This window comes from Misgurnus anguillicaudatus, chromosome 5, assembly GCF_027580225.2.
Source record: "Misgurnus anguillicaudatus chromosome 5, ASM2758022v2, whole genome shotgun sequence".
Classification (NCBI taxonomy): Eukaryota; Metazoa; Chordata; class Actinopteri; order Cypriniformes; family Cobitidae; genus Misgurnus; species Misgurnus anguillicaudatus.
The window spans coordinates 39,266,984-39,294,834 of record NC_073341.2 but is presented as its reverse complement, the minus strand read 5'-3'; the positions used below and the strand labels follow the sequence as shown (position 1 = coordinate 39,294,834).

General features: G+C 35.9%; 1 protein-coding gene across 1 annotated transcript in view; it reads right to left on the bottom strand.

Annotated features, from left to right (window-relative positions):
* The window catches only part of bcap31 (B cell receptor associated protein 31), a 33,156-nt gene extending 5,574 nt beyond the window's left edge, over positions 1-27,582 (bottom strand). The window contains exons 1-7 of the mRNA XM_055168037.2: positions 27,435-27,582; positions 26,442-26,550; positions 24,900-25,000; positions 23,678-23,822; positions 12,894-13,029; positions 2,586-2,712; positions 1,076-1,176 (exon numbers count right to left, since the gene is read on the bottom strand). Coding sequence (XP_055024012.2) covers positions 1,076-1,176; positions 2,586-2,712; positions 12,894-13,029; positions 23,678-23,822; positions 24,900-25,000; positions 26,442-26,533 — 702 coding nt within the window. The 5' untranslated portion in view covers positions 26,534-26,550; positions 27,435-27,582. The remainder of the gene's footprint in view (positions 1-1,075; positions 1,177-2,585; positions 2,713-12,893; positions 13,030-23,677; positions 23,823-24,899; positions 25,001-26,441; positions 26,551-27,434) is intronic.
* Positions 27,583-27,851: the final 269 nt, after the last annotated feature.

The window sequence follows — 27,851 nt, the reverse complement described above, 5'->3', positions numbered from 1 at the left end:
TGACTGTTTATTTTCAGTGAGCTTGAGTTTTGTTTGTTTTATGTAAAAGTATTTTGTCAGAATTATAAAAAGATAACATAAAAATCTTAAGAAAACTACTGTGATACATTTTGTTATCATGATATAAAATAAATCCTGTCGTGATTTAAGATTTTGGTCATATCGCCCACTCCTACTTTGGGACAAGAAGTGTCGGAAGTGCTAAAAAGTTAACTCATTTTCAAAAAAAATACATAAATCCTGAAAGGCAGTATAATTTTTAACTCAATAATGTCACAAACTATATAGCATAGCATGCAACTAAGCATTCAACCCGAAATATTTGCACTTTCTGCATCTGTTAAAACAAACGGCACAGCAGCACTACTTCACTAACTCGGCATCAACAATTGCATCGCAGCTGTTCTCTTAATTATTCGATTCAGCCAAAAACCGTATAACTTCTTCCAGTTTGTGCTGGCAGACTGATGTAGATTAAAGTTGAACAGCTGCCATCAGTGCAGATCTGAGCTGCTCAGCAAAATATTCTGCCACATTTACATTTCTTCACGTATTCTAATGCTGCATTTACATCAGCCGCGGTAGAGGCGTCAAACGCGAGTGATTTCAATGTTAAGTCAATGTAAAGACGCGTTGACGCACATCTGGAGATCTTGCGGCGCAAATGAGGCGTTTCGCGCAGGAGACGCAATTTGACCTCATTCACGCATCTAGTTCACGCGAAATGGCACGAATTGAGCATTGCCGCGGTAAGTGCGCGAGTTGAAAAATTTGAACTTTGGCGGAAAAACACGCCACGTTAACCAATCAGGAGCTTGCTCTAGTAGTGACGTGATTACAGGAAGCGAGCAGAGTCACAGAAGCCTATGGAAGGCCCTCCCATGACGCAAATTTCCACGTGAATGTCTTGATGACTAGAATTTCACGCACGAATGAAGCGAGCAATCTCACAATGTTCAAGTGGCAAACTAGACGCGGTACATGCGAATTTGACGCCTCAGCATTTATGTTTACGAAAAAGCACTTACAAACAAGTAAGTGTGCTTATGTGTTTGTGACATGCTTTAGTACTGACCTGTAGTCTGCTGTGTTCGTCCAATAGACGGTCATACTCTGATGTGAGGTTCTCGGCCTGCTTCTTCATGGCCTTCACATCACTTTCAGCCTTCTGATGAGCTAAACACACAAGCAAACAGCTTTATTTAAAAAGTGTAGATGAACATTTCTGCAGGTCTCAGGATCATTTTACAGCAGCCTTACATAAGTGTTTTTCACACAGGGATTACAAAAATGTGCCCGGGATCGTTCGATTTTCACACTGCCAATGATTTGCTGAAATTTGTGTGTGCAGTCACACACATACCATAAAGACATGTGATGTATTCAAAGTTCTGCACTTGGTTGGGTTTTTTAACAGCGTCTGAAGTTTGTTAATTATCCGTAATTTCATTCACCACATGCGTGGATTTTAGTTTATGACGAGATCATAAGGAGCGCGTGATGCGCTGTTCTGTCATGCCGATGAAAGATCTCAGCTTCAGCTTGCCGTGGATAGTGACGAGCTCCCTGATCTCTGCTTCACAGTTTTCCGACATTTCTTTAGTTGTGAATGGTGATCTGCGTTTATATCCCGGTGTCAAAGAGAGGAACAATAACTTCTTGATTCAATGATACACACGTCCTCACTACGGCACACCCCTTACGGCATTGTTTCTGTCTCTTGTTCACACAGAATGCTTTCCGTGAAAGTTATGGCAATGTTGCTAGGTCCTCTTTGTGGGAGTGATCCCAGAACATTTACGGGACGTTTTTGCGTCCTCACAGAAGTCTGTCTGGCATATTTAAAGAAATTTTCTGGGACCAAAATGCTGTCTGAATGGGGTTATAGTTGGACTTCTTACGACAAGACAACTAGAGATCAGGAGTTTGTAATTCTGAGATTCTGTTTCTAAAATGTTTCATTTTGTCTCATGAGCACTGCATTGTGCAACAATCCTATAAATGTGAGATTAAGGATTACTAAAGTTATTCCTCTGAAAAAAAGCCTTTCTCGGTTGCTTTCATCTTATGTTACTCACTGTTGGGTCATCATAAAGTCAAACAGTTTGTCTAAACCGTATAACACTCCTTAACAAAATGTACTCCCAGCCCATCTCAGCTGTTAGGGAGTGTGAAGAGGAATGAAGGGGAGATTCGTCCTCCCTGTTCACTCCTGACAAATGACTAAACTGCACTTAATGTCATTTAAATTGACAAAAAAATATAAAACGCCAATATTGAAAATTCAAAGGCGGGGTGCATGATCTCTAAAAGCTACATTGTTGCTATTTGAAATCACCTAAACAAATTCATCCCTACCCCAATAAAATCTGGACCTTCTTTTGATAGACCTGCCCACATATACGCAACCCAGGCAATAATATTGGTTAGTAGACACGCCCCTTACTGCTGATTGGCTACAAGTGTATTTTGGTAGTCGGCCCGACTCCAAAGCGTTTTTTCAAAAATCACACACCCTGCCTTTAAACAATCCATTAACAATCCAAAAATACTAACTATCCAGCGTAACCCGGTGTTCATCAAACCTTTCTTTGTCGCATCAAGTTCATCCTTCAGCTGTCGGAGCTCTTCGGCCAGATTCTTCTTCTCCTCAGCATTAGTCTTGACGTTCCCACCCACCTCAGGCACCTCCACGCCTGCTTCCTTCAGTTTCTGTAAATAAAAAAAATATGACGTTATTTCTCAAAAGTGTTATTTAAAAAGTCTTGCAACATCACAAGTTCATTTGCAGGTTGCATCCACCATAAACATTGTCCAGTGTCAAGACCCTTGACCTCATAGTCATCGTGAAGTCAAAATCGACCCACTTCATTATGTTCCTAGTGTTGTTAACTATTTATTTTTTGTCTGTGTAACCTTTAGTCTAATATAATAACTTACTCATCCCTAAAAAATGACTTACCTAATGTCACCTAAAATATTAAATAATGTTAACTGATAACCATAAAGCTCTCATTCAGGTCAATTCTGGTGTGATGTGCACATTTTCACTGATTTCTACATAAACTCATCTTACATAATGTAAAGAACATTCAGTGAAAATCTAACTTTGATATGTTTAAAATAGTCGTCCGCTTTAAAGATGGGGCCCATTGACTTACCATAGTATTTTTTTCCTACTATGAAAAGTCAATGGGCCCCATCTTTAAAGTGGACTACTCCTTATATAATCCTAATACTGACTGAGTAAGATCTTGTCAAAGATTGAAAATAATGTGAAATCAATGATTGATATCAAACTTTGATGCTCTGAATTTTATCAATAGATTGAGACTTTAGCCTAGATTTCACAGACAGGGTCACATGGCATCTGATAGCCCCGCCTCTCTTCTGTTACGTAAGCAAAGCCGCAACCATTGAGTGCATGAAGTGTCCAGCGTTGCACACTTCAAATTTTTGGTTAAATGAGTGCATCATCCAGGTACTAAAGTACACTTTCTTTTTTGGGATTTTTAGTGTAAATACACTCATTTTAATACTAGAAAATGTGTAGAATAGTGCATAAGTGTAGCACCTACAGTATAGACTATGGCACCTATGAACCACAAACATATTGTATTAATTTCATGTGGTCTTTAAAGGCCAGGGCCCGGTTGCATAAAGCACCTTAAGTGTAATTTTCCCTTAAGTTGTTTCCTTTTAACTTAAGGGTGTTGCAGAAAAACCCTTAAGTTTTTTCTGTTGTGTCTCCATGGCAACGATAGTATTTTATAACAACAAACCGGGGTCACTGTCTTGAAACACTTAAAGATTACCCTTACCTAAGAGAACCGTTTAAGGAATTATATGCAAAACTCTTTAATTATTATCTTACAGAAGTTAAGGGGAATTTACCCCTTAAGTGTCACACTTAAGGAAAAAACTTAAGGTGCTTTATGCAACCGGGCCCAGGCCAGTAAACTTTAAGACATGAGTAGTTGTCTTACGCCACCATGAGCTTGCTGAACTCAGCAGTTTAGTTGTAAACTTGTTGTACTCTTGTTCTGCTTACAGATTAACACATCATGTCCGAAGTATTGCAGTAATACCAGCAAGCGTCATGAAAGTTCCTCGTATGTGAAATGAGTCCCAGGACATGCTCCAAAAATCACAAGAACGTGATTGCAAGAATTTTTTTGTATTCGGACATTGAGAGGGAGGGTTTAAAATCATGTCAAACAGAAGACGCTTGTGTTCTGTCTCCAGGAAATAACAAGTTTTTGGATGTTTTTTTTTTGTGCTTCCTGCAAATCAAGTTAAAATACAACCAGAGTAACATAACATGCTGAATGGACTAGATTTAAATGGGACAAAAATCTAAATAACACATTCTAGTAAATTGTCAATGTCTAAACCAATATAAAATGCTAAAAATGAGGAACATGGCCTGTTTAAAATCTGAGTCTAGGTTTGATCAATAAATCAAATATTAGGTCTTATCAATACAGCTGTGCTAAAAATGTAAAATTACAGAATATTGTGAATATCTAAAACATATACGTGTGTTGATTTAATAAAATGTATTAAGTGGTCACAATGTAAATTTTAAAATAAGATTGTATTTGTTAACATTAGTAAATGCATAAACAAACATAAACTAACAAACAGTTTTTAGCATTTATTAATCTTTGTTAATGCCAATGCAATTGTTCATGTTAGTTCATTAAATAGGTAATAATTGATGACGGGCCGTTGAATTATTTGAAAATAATGCACAGCCAAGGTGGTAATGTGGCATGACGCAAAGCGGAGTGTGCATTATTTTCAAATTATTTAAAGGACCGGTGTCAATTATTCTTCTTATACCACAGTTACCACAAACATTGCTCTGGTGCCTATTTTTAAGACATTTGACAAGTTAGTTGTGCGGTTTACAGATGAATTATCAACACCCATGGGACATTTCTCAGCCAATCAGAATAAAGCATTCAACAGGCCCATGGTATAACTTATGTTATTACACGGCTCTCTAAAATGCTTGATTCTGATTGGCCAGTCAAGACATTCCAATAACTACATTCACAATTTCAGATAACTACCGCTCAAAACTAATAACACACAGTAACCTGGATGCTGCCAGTCATTTTGACAGGTACAGTTTAATAGTACACAAAAAAAACATGTCGTTTTATAACATATATGACATTATATTTACAAATGATTCAACCAAATAGTGTGTTTGTGACATCTGAACATCTTGTCTTATCTTAAAACCAAAAGAAAACAAGTTTTCCTCGCAAAAGGTTTGCATTCGTTATAAATAAGCAAATAAAATATTTATTAATATTTAATGTCCCTTACCTTACTTAAGGGGTAAATAGGCGTGTAATAAGCAGGATAATGTACAGTCTGGAGGTTGTTATTGCGAAATAAGCAGCTTCGCGTCAGGTCTTGATCACACTGTCGTGGCTTAGATAACAACCTGCTGCCTATACATTGTCCCTTACTTAACAGTTACAACGCTGGATTTTAAAAACATTAGTAAATGCGGAAACAAGCATGAACTAATTTTAATAAATGCCGTGGAAGTATCGTTCATTTATAGTTTTTTAGTTCATGTTAGCATTAGCAAATGCATTAAAGTGCCCATATTATGAAAAACTCACTTTTTCTGGGTTTCGGGGTGTTATTTTGTGTCTCTGATGCTCCTACACGCATACAAACTAGGAAAAAAATCCATCCTGTTTTGAGTGAGATACAGGTTTCTGAATGTCTTCCATCTTGAGTCTCAGATTGCGTGAGTTCAAACTCAGCTCCGTTGTGACGTAACTAGCCATTTCGTCACATTCAGTGTGATCTCATATACAGTGTGTTACGACGCAAATTTTCCTCAGATTGTAACTTTAAGACGTTCATGTGAAATCTGATGTAAACAACAGACTATGTATTAGCTTTCACGGATTATACGCATTTGTGGACAAAAATGGTCATTGAATGCATTTTATTGGACTTTCATAGATTATTCACACATCTGAAACAGACTGGATTCGATTTGCGATCGCTATATCAACACAAAAGGTAAGAAGTCACGTTAAATTTTGCATGTTGTCATCTTCCGTCACAAAATACTACATTTATGAGCATCTGTATCTCAAAACAGAGATCATACATTGATGCTAATGCCGTAAATATACCTTTTAAATGTATTTGTTTGAAGAAAGTACACTATATAGATATTTTTTGCAGGCTAGATAGTTTGCAGCGTGGTTTCGAAAGTTAAAAAAAATATTTAACGGCTTTATTTTACAATTCTACATGAACAAAGTAATAGTGCTTTGCCAAACTAAAAGTGTTTGCCAAACTAACCGAGACCGGGCCTTACCGATCCGGCTTTTCTGACGAGGCCAACGTACCCCCGAGTCTCTTATAACTTTACAGTCCGGACCTCCCGCTAGCTTCTAGCAATTAGCACGCAGCCCACAAGCAGTATACCTCCCCCGCCGGGTCTTAATTTCTGTCATTGGCGAAAATAATGCTTTTGAAAATGTTAATGGGCATATGTTAGCATTGTCCAGGGAAAAAGAGTGTATTGTTGAAACTGCTACATCACAATTGACTCTGGAATCATTGTGTGTCATGATGAGTTTCTTCTCCTGTAGTGAACTTATTAGTGATACTTTTCTGCATGATTTTTGGCAACATAACCCTTTAACAATAATATATAAAAATAATAACACAGTATGGTCTGTACTGCTCTGCACTGCACTGAGCACGAGCACGGGCACATGACGTTAGTAGTGGGGCGTGATCAAAGGAGCAGCAGCTCATAAATATGTAATGACTAGCTCAAAACGGCACAATCTGAAATGCCCTGAAACAGAGGCTCCTAGAGATGGGTAACAATCTTTTCCTACAAGCTATTTCGAGCAAACAACTTTTGAAACATGCTTTATGGAACTCATACACCTATTTAACTTATAAATACAACCTTATTTTAAAGCATTACCAATCTTCTTAACTGTGTTTTTGCACTTTTTTGCACAAAAATCTTGTTTTTATAGGGGCAAAAGTAACTTTTTTTAAACTACTAAACAGAAAAAATAGAGAAACAGCACAAGAAATATGTCGCATATTCCCAAAATTTGGAAAGACTAAAATAGCTAAATTTTCAGGGGTGCAAACTCCTCAGGGGTGAAAAAGGTGACAAAGATACAATTGCTAATTTTATATATATATATATATATATATATATATATATATATATATATATATATATATATATATATATATATATATATATATATATATATATATATATATAATTTGTATTTTAATTTTAATTTTAATAGTTTTATTAATTATTTATTCATTGTAAATCTTATTAATTTGAGCATTTACTAATACATTTTTTAAAATCAAATTTGAAACTGTTAACCACAAACTAACATCAATTACTGTAATGACATAAACAAGAATTAATAAATGCTTACAATATACTGTTCATCGTTTGATCATAATGCATTTACTAATGTGAACAAATACAAAGCGTTTAGTGTTACAGAAACTTATTTAAAAAAGAAACTTGGTATTTCCTATTATTCAGTAGGCCTATACATAAACAAACAATTCAGGGTTTGTTCTGTTCACAGTAGGGCTGTCGCGGTAACCGCATGACCGCGCTGCTGACAAGCCCAACCGCATGGAAAAAAGCAACCGCAACAACCGCGCCTTTCACGTTAAATTCATGAAACTATATGCCGCCTTGTTTTTCACGACATACAGTACATGTATAAAAAAGGCCAAATAGATTGTCAAGAGTTAAGAGAGTAGGCCAATTTGTTTTTCGTAAATTTCAATAAAAAATTTAATACTTCATATTTCGTTAAATCATACAGTGAATGTGTGAAAAAGTAAAACTGAGATGACAGAATATCTGTGGTGTCGTCTGCCTCTAGATGCAGTTTTAAAGATTAAAATTACTGATAAATATAACTGATAAACACAAATGACGCCAAAATATAACTGGTTGCTTACCAGCATTAAAACCTCATAAGCGTCCGCTCCGTGGATGCAGCCAATATAACGCTGCGGTTGCTTTTGTGAACTGAATGCACACTTGACTTTCACCTAGACATTTAGATATGCAAGTTTTTCATCAACAGTATCTGCGTGAAAGATTTTAAACATTGATGATTATCTGCCGACTCGACTGTTTCATCCCAGCATCCTCTATACATGGAGAGTCTGCTTTATTAACGTCTTTTCCTTCGGTCCGCGTGAGCTAAACGTTTCCGCTTTTTACTTTTTTACTCGCATATATTTCTACATATTTTACACAAAGGAAGACACAAGATATAATGTAAGTTATAATAGATAGCATTTAAGCTTGTTCTGAAATGATGACAAATCTGTGTGACTAAAAATGACCTCTCCAGCTTAATTTAGCCAAAATAATGATACATTACATTCGTTTTCTTATATATACACGTAAATTTATCTACTAATGTATTATTAAAAATACCCTAAATTATTATGCACTGCCTTCTGTATTGCATTCGTTTTGTACATTTACAGGTGCACAAATACTGGCTAATTTTAACTTCTTAAGACACTGCTGTTCTGTATTGACCGATGCTCTGTTAATTTGCGCTTAACAAACCTAAATTATGTTCTTTAATTTATTTTTGTTTTCTCAAAAATATATTTAGCTGTAGTATAGCTTGTGTTAATCTTTTTTTCATAAGGGGAAATAAATGTAGCCTACCCTTCTACATTAGTTGACCTCATTGTTCTGGATTTTAAAAAATAATTTTCTTTTAGTAAATGAAGGTGGTAACCGCGACAGTTCACAGTCATAGCTATATTATGAATATGAACCCTGAACGAGCAACTCGAATTCAATTCCTATACAATTCGATATACAAATATTACAGGTATTAAAGGTAGAAAAGGGATTTAGTTAAGAGCAGTGATAGATTTCTTTCAATGCCGTTTTATTAATACAAGTGACAGGAGCAAAATTAGGTAACTTCCCCTTTAAGACCAAAGTCCGGATCTAATACTCTTACACATGCGTTTTCTCTTTCAGCTGTTTACTTTCTTTTACCTAAATAGTCGTGTTTATAAGGACACTTGCAAAGACGGGAATTTTGACGCATGTGTGTAACTTATTTGAGGCTAATACAGCGGCAAAAACTCACAAGCTCAATGAGAGGCGGATGCGCGACTTGCATGCTCCTTTCAAACTGAAACAGCTAACGCGCGCATATAGCACTGTTGTTTTTGTTTCAACGGCTTAAAATCACTTGTTTTAAAACTGCGGTGCATAAATACCTGTACAAATGTTAAGTTTTGGTGACCACGCGAACAGCAATGTGATGTGGGCGCGTAACCTTGATTAGAAAATACTACGAGTTAAGTGTGTGCGCTCATTCTGCACAGACTGTTTAAACTTCGGGAGCAAATAAGGTGACTATAAATTGTAAAACATAACCCGCCAAACTGGCTAGTGATTTGACATCATTACCACAATATCTGGAAATTATTTTCATATTTTCATTCATTGCGACCCTGTCGTAGACCCCCCTCACCCCTCATTTTCAAAAACTCATCGGATCTAGACGAATCACAAGGATGACCTATTTTGGATTAAAAACGGCGAATTTCGCCGAAAGGTGACAAGTTTGCACCCCTGATTTTGGTATCTGAGCCTATACACTGTAAAAAAGTAAAAATGGGATCAATTTCTTAAAAAATAAGAAATAAATATTCTTACTTTAATGTAAAAAAAATTAAGTTGAAAATGTTTAAGTATTTTAGGTGTTACCAACTTAAATCACCTTAAATTTCTCATCTTGTTTACATTATTAAATGCTTCAGATCAGTGGTTCTCAAACTGGGGGGCCGCGAGATGGTGCCAGGGGGGCCCCAGTTTTATGACATTTTATAAAATGCATTCATTTATCATGAATTCTGTGTAATTAAACCTAAAAAAAAAATAAAGCTACTAACCAACAGCAATACTTTGTATAACTTCATATGTTTTTTGTTTAATTAAAATGTTACATTTTAGAACATTTTTTTGTCATAAATTTTCTTTGGGGGGCCACGAAGGAATGCACCTTACACAAGGGGGGCCGCATGCAGAAAAAGTTTGAGAACCACTGCTTTAGATAACATGAACTAACAATGAGCATTGAGCAAAGCATTTTTCATCATGTATTATTCATTGGTTAAGTTAGTTAATGCCAATGTAATGCTTTAACACATACAACTATTAAAAAATAAATGAATGAATGCTAAAATGAACATAAGAGTAATAAATGATGTAGAAGTCAGCACCCACTTGTGGGTCACACAGTGGGATGGTGGGTCGTGCAAAGTCGCTTTGTTGTTTTGGTGAATAACAAAGTTTAGTCCAATTAATGACCAGCAATGACAATGATTTTATGATATACCATAAATTATTATTTTTATATATTTATTAAACTTACATTAATAAAATGACAAGGAAAATAAATTAAAAAAGGTGAGGTAAAATGTGTAATTATCTCATATTTCCATATAAAAATATGTTGGTGGGTCCCGGGATAGATTATATCCATTTGAGTGGGTAGCAAATTAAAGTTTTGGAACCACGCACTGTCTTCTGTAGGGCAGTGGTCTCCAACATGGTGCCCGCGGGTATCAGGTTGCCCGCACAGAGTCTGCGAGTTTCCCGCCAAAGCACATTCTATTAATAGCCTAAATGTTAATATATTTATTTATAACATATTTTTTATATAAGCTTGGCTTCTTTTATGCATGTTAACATTTTAAACAATAATAAAACATATCAACAAGTAAAATTAAATAAAAAGTAAAAGCTCCACAAAGATCAGACAGGTTATCTCACCCTGCTTAGGTCAGGACGTCCCATTCAATTGCTTCAAAAGCAGAACGGTCAAATGGGCGTCAATCTGTTTGACTCGAGTCAAACTTAATTTACTAAAATGCAATATTTCATCATCTGTCAACTTGTTTATGGCTCTCTGTGCGGTATTAAAATGTTTCACAGACATGAATTACTTTGACACGCATGCATGTGTGCGTGATGATCACGTGTGCCGTGCCTCTGAACGGAGTGACCCCCTTCAAAGATCAATGCGGTGACTTAATGCATGTCAGCGCTGTAATTGAGCCGTCCATCACAGCGTGGCTCTGCGGATCTATCCCAGCATTCTACAGGGCTGACTGCATACTAATACACTGGAGCTTTTTTGCACTACACTTAACCTTGAGATGAGGTCTTTTAAAAGGTCAGTTTTAACCCTGAGCAATGTTTCACGCTTTATTTTTGAAAGAGGGTTAGCAATGTCAGCAAGTTTTTAGCAACCAATATCAGAGATTAATATTCAAGCCTTTAATATATGTAAAATGTAAAAAAAAAGTCAAAATCAGGATTAATTATGAGCAATGCAAAACTGAAACAGTATATAACTTAGATCGAAAAAGCCAATAAATGAAAGCTAAAAACAAAAGCAGGGGTCTCAAACTAAAACTGGCTTGGGGCCATTTCTGAGATTGACATTTCTGAGATTGACATTTCATTACATGTATAAACTATTATAAAAAAATTACCACCAGTAAGTTTCTGTTTTTATTTATTTTGGATTGTTTTCAGTCATAGCATTGACTTTATTATGTTCCATCTTTGTTATTCCACAGTTTTAATGAATTTGCTATTATATGTGGAAAAATATGAATAAGTGAAACGAACCCTTAAATGTTTAAATTAAAAACCAAACGAATATGAAACAAGGTGAATAAAAATCTTTTTAGAGATTATGTTATATTGTTGAAAGATGCCGCGAGTTTGAGACCACTGCTTTAAAGTCACCATGAAATTAAATTAAATTAAAAACTTAATTTTATAAATTATTTTAGCATGTTTTAATAAATTACTTATTTGTGCGCTTCATTATTATTATATTATCTTTAATCAAAAATGCTCCTCCCCTCCTCGAAAAGACCTCTCTTTACTTCCTGTCATGAGGGGGGGGCTATCGTAGACTTTTTTCTGCCCGAAAAAAGCTGGCAGCGATTAGCAATGAGCAACATGGCCCAACTTCCAACAATCCAATTAGTTCTCAATGGATGAAATCAAGTCCCGCCTTAATTTTTTATTATGTAAAAGCAATTTCACTCAAACATATGTCATGATAGGAAAAAGGCGACAATCGCTATTTCTGTTTCATGCTGACTTGACTAATAATGACTAAATATTTTAATATAACCATGACTAAGAAACGCAATGTCAGGTATGCCATAAAATCACAGCATTATAAAACTCCACCCATTATGGACTTTATCGACGGTCTTATAGTGTTTCTGTATTATTTATCTTACAATTCCCTTTAAGTCCTCCTAAAGCAAATGGGTTTTTCTGAATTTCTTAAATGTTTTCGTTTGGAAAGAAATAACAGAATACAATTATTACACACTGAGATTTAAATTGTGTTGTTTTGGAACAAACTATCCCAGACATTTTTATTTATTGGCCTAATAAATAAAAAATAATATAAATATGAATTAAATGATTAGACTGAAGTTTTGTGCCTCCTCAGTGTTAAAATTAAAGAGCAAAGCGCAGACATTGTGTGAAACGCCGCCCTCTACAGGTGAACACGACATCAGCTGGCATGAGTTGGGTGACCCACTTTCACTGATATGTTGATGTACTGTGTTTCTCAGAGGAAAACAGAGATGGGAACTTATGAGAAACTGACTAGTGAATTTAAACCAATACGCCGAAATACCTTTTGGGATTTCGAGTGAATCATAAAACACTAACAGCTATTAACCAAGTATGAGGTAAATGTGATCTTTGAAAAATCCTGACTCTGGAGAAAGTTATACGTTGATATCTCTCTCACCTCCTGCAGATGCTCATTTTCCTCCATGTATTTCTTCGCAGCAGTATTTGCACCCTCCGCCTGCTTCTTAAAAGCTTCATTAGAGGCCATCAGCGTGGCCTGCTGGGACAGAAGAGTGGCCAAACGTCTCAACAGCCTGGAGGAAGAAAACAACCACAATTTTATTACAAACAAGTGCATTTACTAAACAACCGGATATCACCGCAGCAGGCGTCGGCATGATTAGGTACAATGATTGTACTTACTATGGGAAACTTATCAAGAATTTGAGACATTAATCAAGAACCTGTCAAAATGTTAATAAAAAAACTTTTTAAATGAAAAAAGGTAGATAAGCTTTTACTGGTGTTTCCAAAAGTAAACCTTTGTACCTACTGTACAGAATGCATATTAGTACCCCAAATGTGCATATTGCGTGACCATATTTTAGTTTTCAAAAAAAAAGAGAACAATGGGAACAGAAGGCAGATGGACACCCTCAGTGGATGTTACAACATCATTTTACCTCGTCGCACAAAATTGTCAGTGAATTTATCGACTCTTAATGAGGGTTTAAAAAAAAAAAAATAGTTTCAATACTATGATTGGATTTTAACTGCACCAGTTGCACCTTTTCAAACAAAGACTGTCCGAGATTTTTTTTTCCGGGAGTGGACAATTTTTTATGTTAGACTCCCAGCAAATCCAGTAATGTCATTATTTGGTGTTGTACCTTCAGATATGCGTTTGAACAGCTCACAAATTAATGTATTGTGTTTTGTGACGTTGCTAGCCAGACGCCTAATTTTACTACACTGGAAAAATAAAATTCCTCCTACTCACCAAAATAACGAGCCCCTAAGGTGACATTATAGTAAAAAAAATTAAAAGTTTAGTTTCACGTGCTCACGCGAAACCTTCATGTGCAGATTTTTTTTAAGTTTCGTTTCGCGGGCACACGTGAAAGCGAAAGTTTCGCGTTGAGCACGCGGTAGTTTCGCGTGAGCACGCGAAAGTTTCGCGTGAGCACGCGGGAGTTTCGCGTGGGCGCGCGGAGGTTTCGCGTGAGCACGCGGTAGTTTCACGTGCGCATGTGGAACTAATCTTTATTACATTTTTGCTCTATGTCTTCTTAGGGGCTCCGTAAACATTCTTCGAGACGTAATGAAATATTTACAATTGAAAAAAATTAAGTATTCTTTAAGGAAAAAATAACAAACATTTTGCTCAATTTGGAAACCTTTTATTAATTAATATACAACAGTTCTTTCTGGTTCTCGAATCTGATTGGCTAAGAGCCATACGATATTGTGCTGATAACAGCACTGTAACCGCTTTACCTTGCGTATTATTCCGCCACCTAGTGAATGGAGGTCCTAAGCAGGCTCATCTCTGAATGGAAAAACACAGACGCGCTGTTTGAATCACGCTCCGTGTGTCTCATTAGTTGGCTCATAAATCAGTCTGAATCCCCAATCAGAAGTATTATTCCGTCAAAGATCAGCGCTCTTGGATGTTACGTTACAGTTAATGGGAGAAATGTCTTGTCACATCGTGTGGATTATTAACACTTGGAAAGAGGAATATAAACACTCGTTTTTTTTCTGGAGCTATATTTCTTATCAGAACGCGAAAACACCGTGAAACTGCAGGTAAGCCCCGCAGCTTTTAAATGTGGACATTGATCACTTACTTTATAGTGACGTGACTATTAAAACATGTTATGAGATATCGCCACTGGTATATTTATAAGCAGCATGCAAAAACATCTCTCTGACACTTATAAAAAACCGTTTTATATAGTACTGACAAGAACAAAGTTTAATAATAATAATCGAGTGCTCGTATCACGTTAAGAATAAATGAGAAAGCAATAGTAACGTTATACAAGTAGTTTTATTAACTTTTACCTCGCACCAAAACAATAACAACACAAAAGACACTAAATATGAATTAAAAAACAAGTAATAGTTTGATCATGACACCAAATACTGCTGATTTGATCTCATTTTGACGATCATAAACAAACAAGGCCAACATGAGAGCCAGGGTATCTCTTTCAGAGATGTAGCCCAGAGAGGGCGGTGGTCAGCGGGGCGAGTGAACACTGATGTCCGCTCATGCTTTGGTTCTCATTCGTACCGAATCTCACTAAGCAAACGTTCAAACAGGCGCTATCTTTACTAATCGACTGCAGATTTAAATATAATACAGATACATTCTCGACTGAACTAATCTTAAAACTACACTTTGTGACCAAGAAACGGCTTTTCCGTCCATTGAGTTGTTATGAGCTTCAAAGCAGCCGAAAGTTTTACCTGTCATTCTGGCCACCCTCAAATCCGTGGCGGAAGAAGTAGTTTTTAAAATAAAAAAGAGGCTTTTAAAATAACTCCGTTGTTGTTTTCTAGTTTTCGTTTTTCAAACGTGTGCCGTCGAACTGTTGTATAAAAGCAATGTCGCTCTCGGAGTCGTGATGATATAGCTCTATATCATCACGGCTGTGATTGCCTCCGGCACTCGGCCTGCGGCCTCGTGCCTCTGGCCTAATCACAGCCGTGATGATATAGAGCTATATCACACTCCTACTCGAGCGATATTGCTTAATTATAACAAGTAAACTTAGTCGGTCCACCTAATGCCTGATTTGATATATTTTTACTTAATAATTCAAGTGTGTGCAGGATTTTTTTTATTTACGCTTTGTTTTGTTTTTTGATTACAAGCATACATATATAAATTATGTATAAATTTGTATTTAACTGCTGGAAAATGGTAATAAAAATAACTGGACAAAAATACTATGATTGGATTATGGCTGTGTGGGTATAGCATTTACATTTATTTTTGTGTACTGACTGACCCAAATACGAAATGGTGGTGCTGAGGGTAATGATTGAGATGCAGTTTGACCAATGTTTGCTTACACGACCAAGCATTGCGTATGAGAAGGTGGGACCTAAAGAGAAAGGTCAAAGCGACGCAAAAATGCATACAATGAATGGCGACAGAAAGCAAAAGGCGAATTTTGGATGAAAAAAATTCCGTCTGGATGAATTTATTTAAGCAGTGTTCCCACTCTAGTCAAACATCAAATTCCCTGACTTTCACTGACTAAAAAGCTGAATTTCCATGACCTATATCCGGGATGACGTGAGCTTTGATAATGTCAATGTCAATTGATAATGTAGTGTACACCGTGAGTTTATAAAAATGTAACTTAAATGTGTGAAATGAATAAACAGTGCCAATAAACAGCTGTTTAAATTGTGGTCAGCTGAGGCTTGGAATCCGGAAATGGTTTTCTAAGTCGACGCGCTCCGTTGAGCCAAGTTGCAAAAATGCCGTGCATGTGGATGTTCGCATCCGCCGCCACAAACCGCAAATCTGGAAAACACTGGTATGGTGTTCCTGATTCTCAGCCTGTTGATGTTTTTTACAGCTAAAAGAGAGTTTGGGAACGTACAACAAAGCACAGATGACAACAGATTTGCTCGAGACAGCACAAGCAGCGATGACGCTGGTAGTGACGATTCTCTCTGACCAATCAGTGATCTTTGGTGTTTTCACGTCACCTCACGTTTTAGTATCAGCTCAGCTCGCTAGGAACCTTTACCGAGGTGGTACTAAAAAAAAAAAGTATCGGGTACTATGTACTGTAGCCAGTGGAAAAGCCCCTAAAAGTAAGCGGACCCAACCCAAGCCGTGGGGTACTATGCAATGAAAAAGCGCCATAATATTTGTACCAAATGTATACCTGTCCCTTCATTCTACATTTTATGACCTTAAGGACAGAGATATACAAGTTTTGTCCTAATAGCTAAATTGCTAACTAGCAACACAGAGGTTTGATTCTCAGGGACGCACATACTTATTAAAATGTAAAGCTTGAATGCACTGTAAGTCACTTTGCATAAAAGCATATGCCAGATGCATAAATTTAAAAACATAAATCTAAACCTAATCCAACTAACTATTTGTCATAAAGTACTGACACTTAATATAACATTGATTTGAATTTACATGAAGGAAGAAGAATACATTTTACCAAAATTGAGATTTATCCATACACCTCTCCCATGATCAACAGCAAAATAAGCAACGTAACACTTTAGCACATTGATATTCAACAGCAATAAAATCTTTGATGTATGTGCTTAATTTGAGTAGCATGTGTCTCACTCTTGGATGCAAGCCTAAAAAAGTCAAAACCGAGCCTTCAGGTCTGTAAGGAATTTCTAAATGGATTGCAAAAACAACAGCTCTCCATTTCAGAGCAGAATGGTCCGGTCCAAATGTACAAAACAGGTCAGAGATTGAGTTACAAAGCATCATTTCATAAGCATGCAAAACACTTCTCAAAAACAGCAGTGTGTTTTATTCACCTTTGGCCAAAAACTGCATAATTATATGACTCACTTGGCCATAAGCAAATAAAAAAACACCAATTTATTCAATGAGGTTATATTTCTAAAGTTATGCTACTTTTTATAAAGCCAGATCAACTTTACAACACGTGAGCTTGAATTCAGATGGCACAGGTGATGGGTGAAACACTTATGTTTGTGCCCACACATGTTTAAGAGAGTTCAAGGTTTTGCACTTTTGTATAGCTCAGTTTAGATCATTGCATTAGCAGCACAGAGAAGGTCATGGGTTCAAACCCAGGGAACCCACATACTGATGTAATGGAATGGATAATGCATAAATGTAAATGTAAGGTTTTAAAGATGGCAGTCATGGCCGTAATACTGATGGTTTTGTTGGGGTTAACCACATAGAGCCACGACTTGCACATATGCAAGATAAACACTCAAACACTCTGTCCCTTTATGAGGTAACTGTGTGACCGAAAATAACCTTCATTCATAACACTTCTGTACAGATTTGTATGCACCTAATATGAGATATACACAGGGTTCCCACACCTTAGTTAATTTCAAATTCAATTCCCTTTAAATTTAAGGACTAAATGTGGGGATACATTTCAAGTGAGATTACATCGTGTTACCTATTAAGATACATTGTTACAGTTCCCTTTCGAGGGGTCACTGCGGTGCCACTTTGGGGACGCCTCCAGGGATAAGTGCGTCTGAATGTGTATATCAAATTCAACCAATGGTGAGGCTTAACGACAAAGACAGGGTCACGCGGGAGTCAGGAAGTATATCGCTATCTGAAATATTGCCAAAGACGGTGTTACAGGGACGCAGGAAGTATGGCAAGGGAGACGCAGCGTCTCGTTCCCTTCTCAGAGAACAACAGTTACATACATAACTCGAGGCGTTTTCATGTGTCAAACACAACTATGCAAAAAAGCATTTTGGTATGAATCAACATTCGCATACAGAAGATATAAGCATTTACAGCGAAAAGTTTAGCAGGTGTGCTTAAAAAGTCTAGATTTTTTATGATATTATCCTACACAACACAGGGAATAATATGGATTTTTTTCCAGAAAACTTCTTGCATAAAATAGATTTAAGCACTTTCAATGACCTGTATCTATACATGTATATTTTCCAAAACTTCCCAGATTCACAAACTTTCAAGGATTTCAAGGACCCGTCCCGTGGGAACCCTGTATACAGGTGCAAATGCACGCTGCTGTGAAGCTTAGTGCATTGCATTAGCAGCACAAAAGTTTGTGGGTTCAAACCCAGGAAACACAAATGTTGGATAAAAAATGGATATCTTGTATAATACTGTAAATTACTTTGGATATAAAAGCATCAGCCAAATGCATAAATGTAAAAAAAGAAAAGAAAAGAAGAAAACTATTTTGAAAATCTTTACAATTTTAATCTGAATCATCTTATTTAGACAGCATAATTACTTTTAATCAAAATCATAAATGCAGTACAGCAAAAATTAGACCGTTGAAAATTAAAATATTTATTTATATATATATCATAATATTTTTTAAATGTTTTTTGCTTTTGGTGCCTTTATTTAGAAAGGATAATGTCGGGTGGAGATAGGGGAGCAGGAATGGCAATTGACCTCAGAGACAGGAATCAAACTCGGGTCGATATGTCGGCGATTTAAAGCAACACTATGTAGTTTTTTTACCTTTAAAAAATGTCTCTAAAATTATTTCAGCGATTAGAACAACTTTTAACTGGACAAATTGTACTGTTGCTGCAACCTGAGCAGCCTCCTAGCTGCTACAAGCACACTCTGAAAGTGGCAGTGGAGGGTAGAGCACACAGCCCCGCCCCTCCCCTGCCTGCAGAAGAGTGTCTGATACCAGGCAATGTTGCGCTTTTCAACCACATGGGGGAGCTGTAAGTCATTTTTACATGGAAACTACATAGTGTTGCTTTAACCACGGGGCAATCCCCGCCAACCATTGAATATTTTTTAATTTGGAGACAAAATGTGAACAGGACATGATGTTCATAGGCTCTGTGTCATTCACTAATAAATAAAATAATTATAAACAAAATGTAACTGTCCAATAAACAAGTATGTCATGAATAATTAATCAGTTCTAATAACTAACTATCAGATGATGACATTAGAACTGCATAAATAAAACACCACCCCCCTCCAAATGCAAAGGTGCAGAAAAGCGATTTCCGAAACCAGTTCGAATTAAACAGAAAAGGTTGTTTGGAAACAACCCGATCCCAACACCCCGGTAGCATGTGTCAAACTGTCATGGGCCACTTCAGTCTTCATGCCTACCGCAGAGGTGCAAGGGGTCCGTTTTGTAACAGGAGTCATGACCTTTGGGCCAGTTGGAATGCCATGTACACGGGCTAAATATAAGAGCCGTCATCGGTCACTTGATCACATGTCCTGCACCTGTCCACATGATTACCAAAATGACAGGGGAAGTCGTATCACTAAAGGATGTAGTAGCCATCCGTCAGACTTGGGGTATAAATAGCGTGCCATTCAGAGAATCACGGTAAAACCCCTGTAAGGAAAAACTATGCAGACTAGACAACCAAGCTGGGAGACTCCTATTAGTTACGCAAAGGCCAATAGACCAATCGGGATGCAGGATGTCAAGTATCCTCGTGCTTTGTGAATGGACACCCCAGATTCTTTCCACTCCTACTGTAATATATCAACATATTCTCTACTGTATTCCTGTATTGTGTAAAGGCCTGTGCTATACACACAACGCATCTCTCATACTGAAACTATAAATAAAGACACCATCTAGATCAAACGTGGTAGGATTTTGGAAACTGCAACTTTAGTGAGAAAAAAGATGAATAATTAATAAGCATAAGCTATTGTATCTTGACTTATTATACATAAATCCTACATACAAAAACTGCAGTCCTATAGAAATCCAGTTATACGTGTCAAACAGTTGGTGTTTGCGGGGATCAAATCTGAGCAGGACGATGACGTGTCACTCCTTCAGTATGAAAAGAGCTGATTGGTCACTGGCTTAAATATTCGCATTATTAATGGTAATTCAGACTTGTTGGATGTGGTCTGAGAGTCAGTGAGGTCATTAAGTTAATGAGCCAATAAGACTGTTAAAGTCCCCGTAAACAAGAAGTCGTGATCGACTTTAATTCCGTATTGTGATGTATTTCAGAGTGAAACAGGATATCACCAGGAAAAAAGTGGGTGTGGTTTGTGTTTTGCATTGTAAAATAATTGGATATTTCATTCAGAAATGGAACTCACAGAAGACTGACAAGCTGGAGGGGGCGGGGTTAACCGATGCTCCGCCCAAGCGTCTAGCTGACATCATCAGAGAAGGATCGCCACCAGAGGGCAGTTTTTTTAAGTACATTTTTACATTTTGATTGAAGTTTTTGAGGGCATATGAATTAAAAAATAATAATAATGACCCACACTTACAAATTGTTTATAAAGAACTACAATATTAGTCAGTTTTGATTTTATGTGGACTTTCTTAGATCAATGTATGAAATTCTTAGTAAGGGGTAGGACCAGTCTGAGATAAGGAGACGTTTATAAAGAGGCTGAAAGCAACTTTCAGTACAGCGTAAGACTCATTCTTAAGTGCCGCAAACTGAGGACTACAATGATTTCAACCTAAAATGGCCGCCCTTAACCTCTAAATCAGCCAATAGAGAGCCGGCAACGGTATACAGTCACAGCAGCATGTGACACCGTACATTTATGAATCATGAATACATTACAAATATTTTATTTTAAATTTGCTTCTCGAAATGTTTAACAATATTACAAATAAGTACAAGCATTTATTTTACACAATTTTGATTAGGTTTCAACATGTTAATTAAAAGGAATATTCAATTTTCTTAAAAGAAAAATCCAGATAATTTACTCGCCCCCATGTCATCCAAAATGTTGATGTCTTTCTTTGTTCAGTCGAGAAGAAATTATGTTTTTTGAGGAAAACATTGCAGGATTTTTAATAGCTTTAATAGAGCCCAACATTTAATACTTAACTCAACACTTAACAGTTTTTCTCAACGGAGTTTCAAAGGTCTATAAACGATTCCAAACGAGGCATAAGGGTCTTATCTAGCGAAACAATTGCCATTTTTGACAAGAAAAATAAAAAATATCCACTTTTAAACCACAACTTCTCGTCTAGATCCGGTCATGAAGCGTCAGCGTGACCTCACGCAATACGTCTTGACGTCAAGAGGTCACAGAGGACGAACCCAAAACTCCGCCCTAGTGTTTACAAGTGTGTTAAAAAGAGGACCGTTCCTACGTTGTTGTATGTCAACTGATACTAATTAATGTCTTTGTGTCAGTTTGTTGTTTACAATGGTCCGCAAATTTGCGTTTTATATATGTAACACGTGACCTCCTAACGTCACTACGCATTTCCGCTAGGTTGCGCTGGACCGGACCTAGACGAAAAGTTGTGATTTAAAAGAGCATATTTTTATTTTTCTTGTCAAGAATGACAATCGTTTCGCTAGATAAGACCCTTATGCCTTGTTTGGGATCATCCATAGACCCTTGAAACTCCGCTGAAAAAAACCGTTACGTGTTGAGTCAAGTACCAAATGCTGGGCTCCATCAAAGTCCATCAAAACGAGAAAAATCCTGCAATGCTCTCCCCAAAAAACACAATTTCTTCCCGACTGAACAAAGAAAGACATCAACACCCTGGATGACACGGTGGCGAGCAAATTATCTGGATCTTTCCTTCAAGAAAATGGAATATTCCTTTAATGAAATATACAAACGTAATGCTACTTAAAAATTAAAATGATGAATCACATCATTTTGATTTCACTCACAAGCTGTTTGTAAAGAAAGACTAAAGTTTGCAAACACTTAGATAAAAAATACTTTGATGATCAAGCCTGAACAAGATGATCAAGTTAAGTTGGATTTCTCCATTTAAACACAATTGTAATTTTTGCCATCTTTGTCACTTTCACCTTTGGCTTGCTCACTGCTAACATTGCTAACATTATGTTTTGGGTCAGGGTTGTATACTCTATTAATATATCACTTTACAGTTATAATGTCACTGCAATCTTGTAGATACTTCACATTTTTTATTGTAGATTTTATTTAAATTTTATGGTATTTTATTTACCTATCATAAACTGTAAAACATAAAAGCGGCTCTACTTAAAAAACTTACTTCAACTGGTAAAACCTAATATGTAACATTTTTTAACATTAATTATTTAACTTAAACGAAGAAAAAGTAAAAAAAAACATTTTTAGGCATTATCAATAATTTGATCCAACTTTAGCTTTTAACAGTGTATATTATTAAAATGTATATACCATTTAAAAGGTATTGCAGAGGATTTTCTTTTTCCGGGTGGATCATCAAGACGATTGGTCCTCCTAGTTGTCAATCAGGAGTGTTGCGCAATTGCATTTTTTTTAAGTGGAGAAGGCGGATCTGTTCTAAAATTCGAGAAAATCCTCCGCTAAACCTTTAAGTATGCGGTATTGATAATCCCATAAAAAATCTTGGTACTGTGCAAGCACTGGAATAAGTTTCACTAATATACATCTTATACTGTATATTATATTGTGTAATATAATATACATTGTATAAAAAACCCTATACACTCTATATTAATTCCTATCTACTGTCTATATACTACTAACATGTATTTATTGTACATTTTCTGCTCTGCAACAATGCAACAATTTTTTTTTCAAAAGTGCTATAGAAATACATTTGAATTAAAGTAATTCTTACACATTATTTGTTGTAAAGTGCATGATCATCTGCCGCTCTGCTGCCCTCTTGTTACTCTTAACTAGGTTAAGAGACCTCTCCAGCTCTCTTAAATCATTTAGGAGCTGAGACCTAGTCTTAACACTTAGGAGGCATTATAAATCAAACTTATTCTTAAGTCGGCTTAAAAATTGGGACACCATAAGCAAGTAAAATTTATATCATTAATTTTCAATCTACAGTTGTGCATGTTGTACTTTTATATTTTTGTTAGATGTAATAATAATATTAATGTATCTGCCTTGGTGGTTTTCAGTTTATCAGTTGCCCTGAACATCCACGGCTGGCCGGAGCAGGGGAGTGGTCTGATTTGACTGACAGCTGAGATCAGCAGGGTTGGCAATTATTGGCCAATGTGACAAACTAATGTTTTTATAGAGATTGATTTGTGGACAAAAGTCCCTGAATATGCTGTTGCACACCTTAATGTCCCCTGCAATACTGCAGAGCTCAAAGATCCTGATAGGTGCCATTAAAATGATTTTATTGACTTTCGGTTTCTGTTCTCCTGTGGCACTATTAAATGGTGAATCTGAAAGCAAGACCAGCACGGTTTGATACTCAATGACACTAAACTGTCATTTCTCTAGATGAAGAGAGAGATAAAAGCACTCACAGACACAGCAGCAGAGCGAAGCCAGCGATGTATTCATTCCTCTGAGCTCTGAAGAGCTTCATGTGGATGTGCTCGATGGCCACAGGGTGATTGCTCGGGTCCACCGTCTCTGAAACGCTGTACTTTCTCACTTCTCTGAAAGCATCTGTCAGAAGCAGAAACATAAGCTTTAGCTCCCTTTATTCATACATTCATCTCTTTCTGCCAATACAAAACTCACAGTAGTTAAATTAGATATGACAAAATTAAAAATATTAAATAAAAATTTGAGACTATATGCTTGTGAACTCTAAAAAGCTGAGAATTTTACTTATATGCATTTAAACTTTACAGAATTTCTTTTCTGGGAAAAATAAGAAAAAAAAGATAAAAATTGGTTTATTTAAAGGTGTCCAAGTATTTAGTTGGCTAACATAAATGTGATTTTGTCTCTTTTCATTCTCAAAATTGAAAGCATCAGCAAGAATGAGTTATAAAAGACTCGATGTGTCATATCATATGCCACTGCTTACCAATAAAACTACGCTTTGATGTTTTTTGTGCTGTCAAACGATTAATTGCGATACAAAATAAAAGTTTGTGTTTGCATAATATATGTGTGTGTAAAAACACACAGATACATGTATACATTTAAGAAAATGTTTATTTATATATAAAAAAATAAAATGTTAATGTAATATAAAATATATAAAATATAAATATATATATATATATATACATGTAAATGTTTCTTAAATGCATACATGAATGTGTGTGTATTTATATATTAGTGCTGCCTCACGATTAGTCGTAAATAATCATTTGCAGAATAAAATGTTTTGTTTACATAATATACGTGGATGTACTGTGTATAATAATAATGTATGTGTATATACATGTTTATATTTATATATAATTTATATTATCAATATTTTTTTTCTTAAAATTATACATGTATGTGTGTATTTATATATACATAATTATTATACACAGTACACACACATATATGATCTAGACAAAAACTAATCGTGAGGCAGCACTACTATATATACATAATTACACAAAGTACACACATATATTTTATGTGAACACAAGCTTTTATTTTGTATGCAATTTAATCATGATTAATTAATCAATTTTTTATAGTTATGATTTCATAGCACGTGTAAACACATCAGCAGGTTCAAAGACAACTTGTGTGTACTTGTATGATGGCTGAGAAGGGCCAACATTTTAATCTCACCTACGAGAAGAAAGACGAGGATACAAATGATCACAATGAAGGCCGTGTTTCCGTACGCCGTAATCACACCGACCAGTCGAGATTTGAAAAATTTACTCCATCTAGAAAAGATATCATGATTACGTCACATAGTACAATCTGATTAACAAAGGGCAAAAGTCACAAAAGATAAGATTAATCTTTCTTAACAAGAACAAACACAGGATTTTTATTTCTTCCATTCACTGATAAAGCTGCATCCAAAGATGAAACAATTAAGCATCTGTGTTTTTTATGAGACTTGGTTTTCACAACCACACACACTCTCTGTATTTATTTTGCAATTCTAAGAAAATGTTGTTTACCAAATTATCCATTTTTATATAACTTAGCCACCCTTAAATCAATTGAAAGGTCATGTGAATCTCAAATTTAGAAAATTACTTCTAGCCTCAGAATAAAATGGCTGCAATGAAGGCAGAGCAGAATTCAATTATTATGGTTGCAGTGGAAGCAAAACATTTATCAGTAAACAATCATCTCTACAGATACACATTAAGAGTCATTCATTTACAGGGATTTAGAAAAACAACATCATTGCTTCACAACTCCAGTTGGTAATATCTTAAGAGCCTTCCTGGAAAAAAGGCTGTTGTGAATCAACATCACGAATCTCATGTGAGACTACGGCTTTCAGAGCTTTGACTATAAAAAGCCATTAAAAATGTAGGGCAGCATGAAATTTGGGAGGATGGGTTGCGGTAATTTGTTTCGGTATATATTGCGATATGATAACTACTGGGTGGCTTGGCTTCGCCAGCTTTGTTCGAGATAAATTAACTTCCGCCTTGTATTTTTTGTATAGCTCAGAGTCTCTTATCTGTCTAAAGGAGACGGACATATTACGATAATCAGACTTTTTAATGTTTAAGTGTTATAATTGGGTCTTTAATGATTCTATCAACCTAGAAAGTGTGATAAAGATCAACCCAGTAACTTATTTTTGGTAAACCATTCTCTGCAAGCATGTGAAAAAATAGGTCTTTGAAATTTGGCTCCCCTTGTGATGTCATAAGGGGATCTTATTATAATAATACAGCCACTTCATCTGCACTATCCAATCCAACCATGATTAAATTTTAACAAACCTCCATTATTGCTATCAGTGTTTGCATTTCATCAGCTTATTTGCATTTTAAAGGACACACCCAAAACGGCAAGTTTTTGCTCACACCTATAAAATGGCAATTTTAACATGCTATAATAAATTATCTATATGGAACTTTTATTTTATTTTACATATTAAAAAAAGGCTTGTGAAATGTCCTCTTTAAAACCGTTCTCATATAGAGTAACACTGGGAAAGGCATCCAAAGTAGTTTTCCTCTGCGATGGGATTACTGCAGATGACGATGCTGAAAAAAATATATTGTGCAGCCCTATAATAGTGTATTCAAATTTTTTACAGGGTTAACAAGACTAAATAGTAAAGGTGTGCACTCTGAATAGTACTCTTTTTTCTATGTGTTTGGCAAAAGATGTTATACTGTATGAGATACTCACCGTTTTGGGGAGATGAATGGGATACACAGCAGCAGTACAGCAAATACTTCGGCGTACAGAAACGTAGCCACGGCCGTCCACTGAAGACTCATGGCAGCAATCTGTTAAACTATGGGGAACATATGAGCAATGATCAGTCTGAGCATTTTCACCAAAGATAAGCAAAATCCGAAAGGCACAATACACTACAAAAATGCAGACATTCAGGTTACATATATGTTTTTTGTGTGGTAAGCATACTCTGGTTATTGCTGGGCCCTCTAAACAAAATGCTTTCTCATTTGAGTAAAAGCATCTCCTAGATGAATAAATGTAAATGTAATGTAAATGTATGATAAATGTATGATGACTCTGTTTACGATCACTACATCAGAAATGAAACAACAGCACCATCTCTTGTCTACAGCATATGACAACTTAACCTTTTAGGCCTTATTCAAAACCATTGCATGAGTCATTTTGGGAAATTATACTTTCCTTTTTAGTTCTCTAATCTCTAAAATCCTGTACTAGTGATTCTCCCAATTGGACAAATATAAGATTCACAACCGGCAGATAAATATAAGCTTGATTTTTAAGGAAAATTCTAGAAAGATCAGTGGTTAATATTGAGGTACAGTCATAGCTTAGTCCTAGAAAATCACATGATGGAGGCATTAATTCATGATGACTGGTGATAAATGAATATTTATGAAAGATCTTATCAATACAGTAACGTAATTAAAGGTATTCAATATGCATGATTATTTCCGTGAACATTAGATTTTAAACCACTAGATAAGGACAACACATGTGTGAATTTATATATAAAATAAAATAAGTACATTTGTAAACAAACATATAAAAACGAGTTTATCACAGCGGACAAATATATAAGTTGCAAGTAAATGCGCGCTTATAAGTTTACTGCAGCACACGCCCACTTTATAGCGCTTTTACGAGCGTGAATTATGTTTTAAGATTTAATACATTAATAAATTAGTTTAAACTTACAGAGTCCGAAGAAAAAGCTAAATGACTCCCCAAATTCCTACGAAAATCTGTCAAAACTTATGCTGTTGCTTAATTCCTGGTTGTTTCAATCTGCTTCCGGCATGCGTGCCAACTCACGCTAACGACGGAACAACTTCCGGTTCCATGTTAGTGTAAAAGTCTTTCATATTATACAGAGAAAAATAAAACAAAATAAAAGTCAACGATACCAATTGAATTCAAAACAATGTTTATTTAAAACGCATACAACCGTGTGAAAATTGGAAATCTTTTGGAAAAAATAAATGATTAGATTACTTTTATGTAAAAACTATAAACGTTATTATTTGTAACTGAAATTATGTTTTCAAGCGAATGACAAATGCACGTGATTTCAATAGAGGATGTTTTATAGATAAATCTCATATGCCTGTCCGC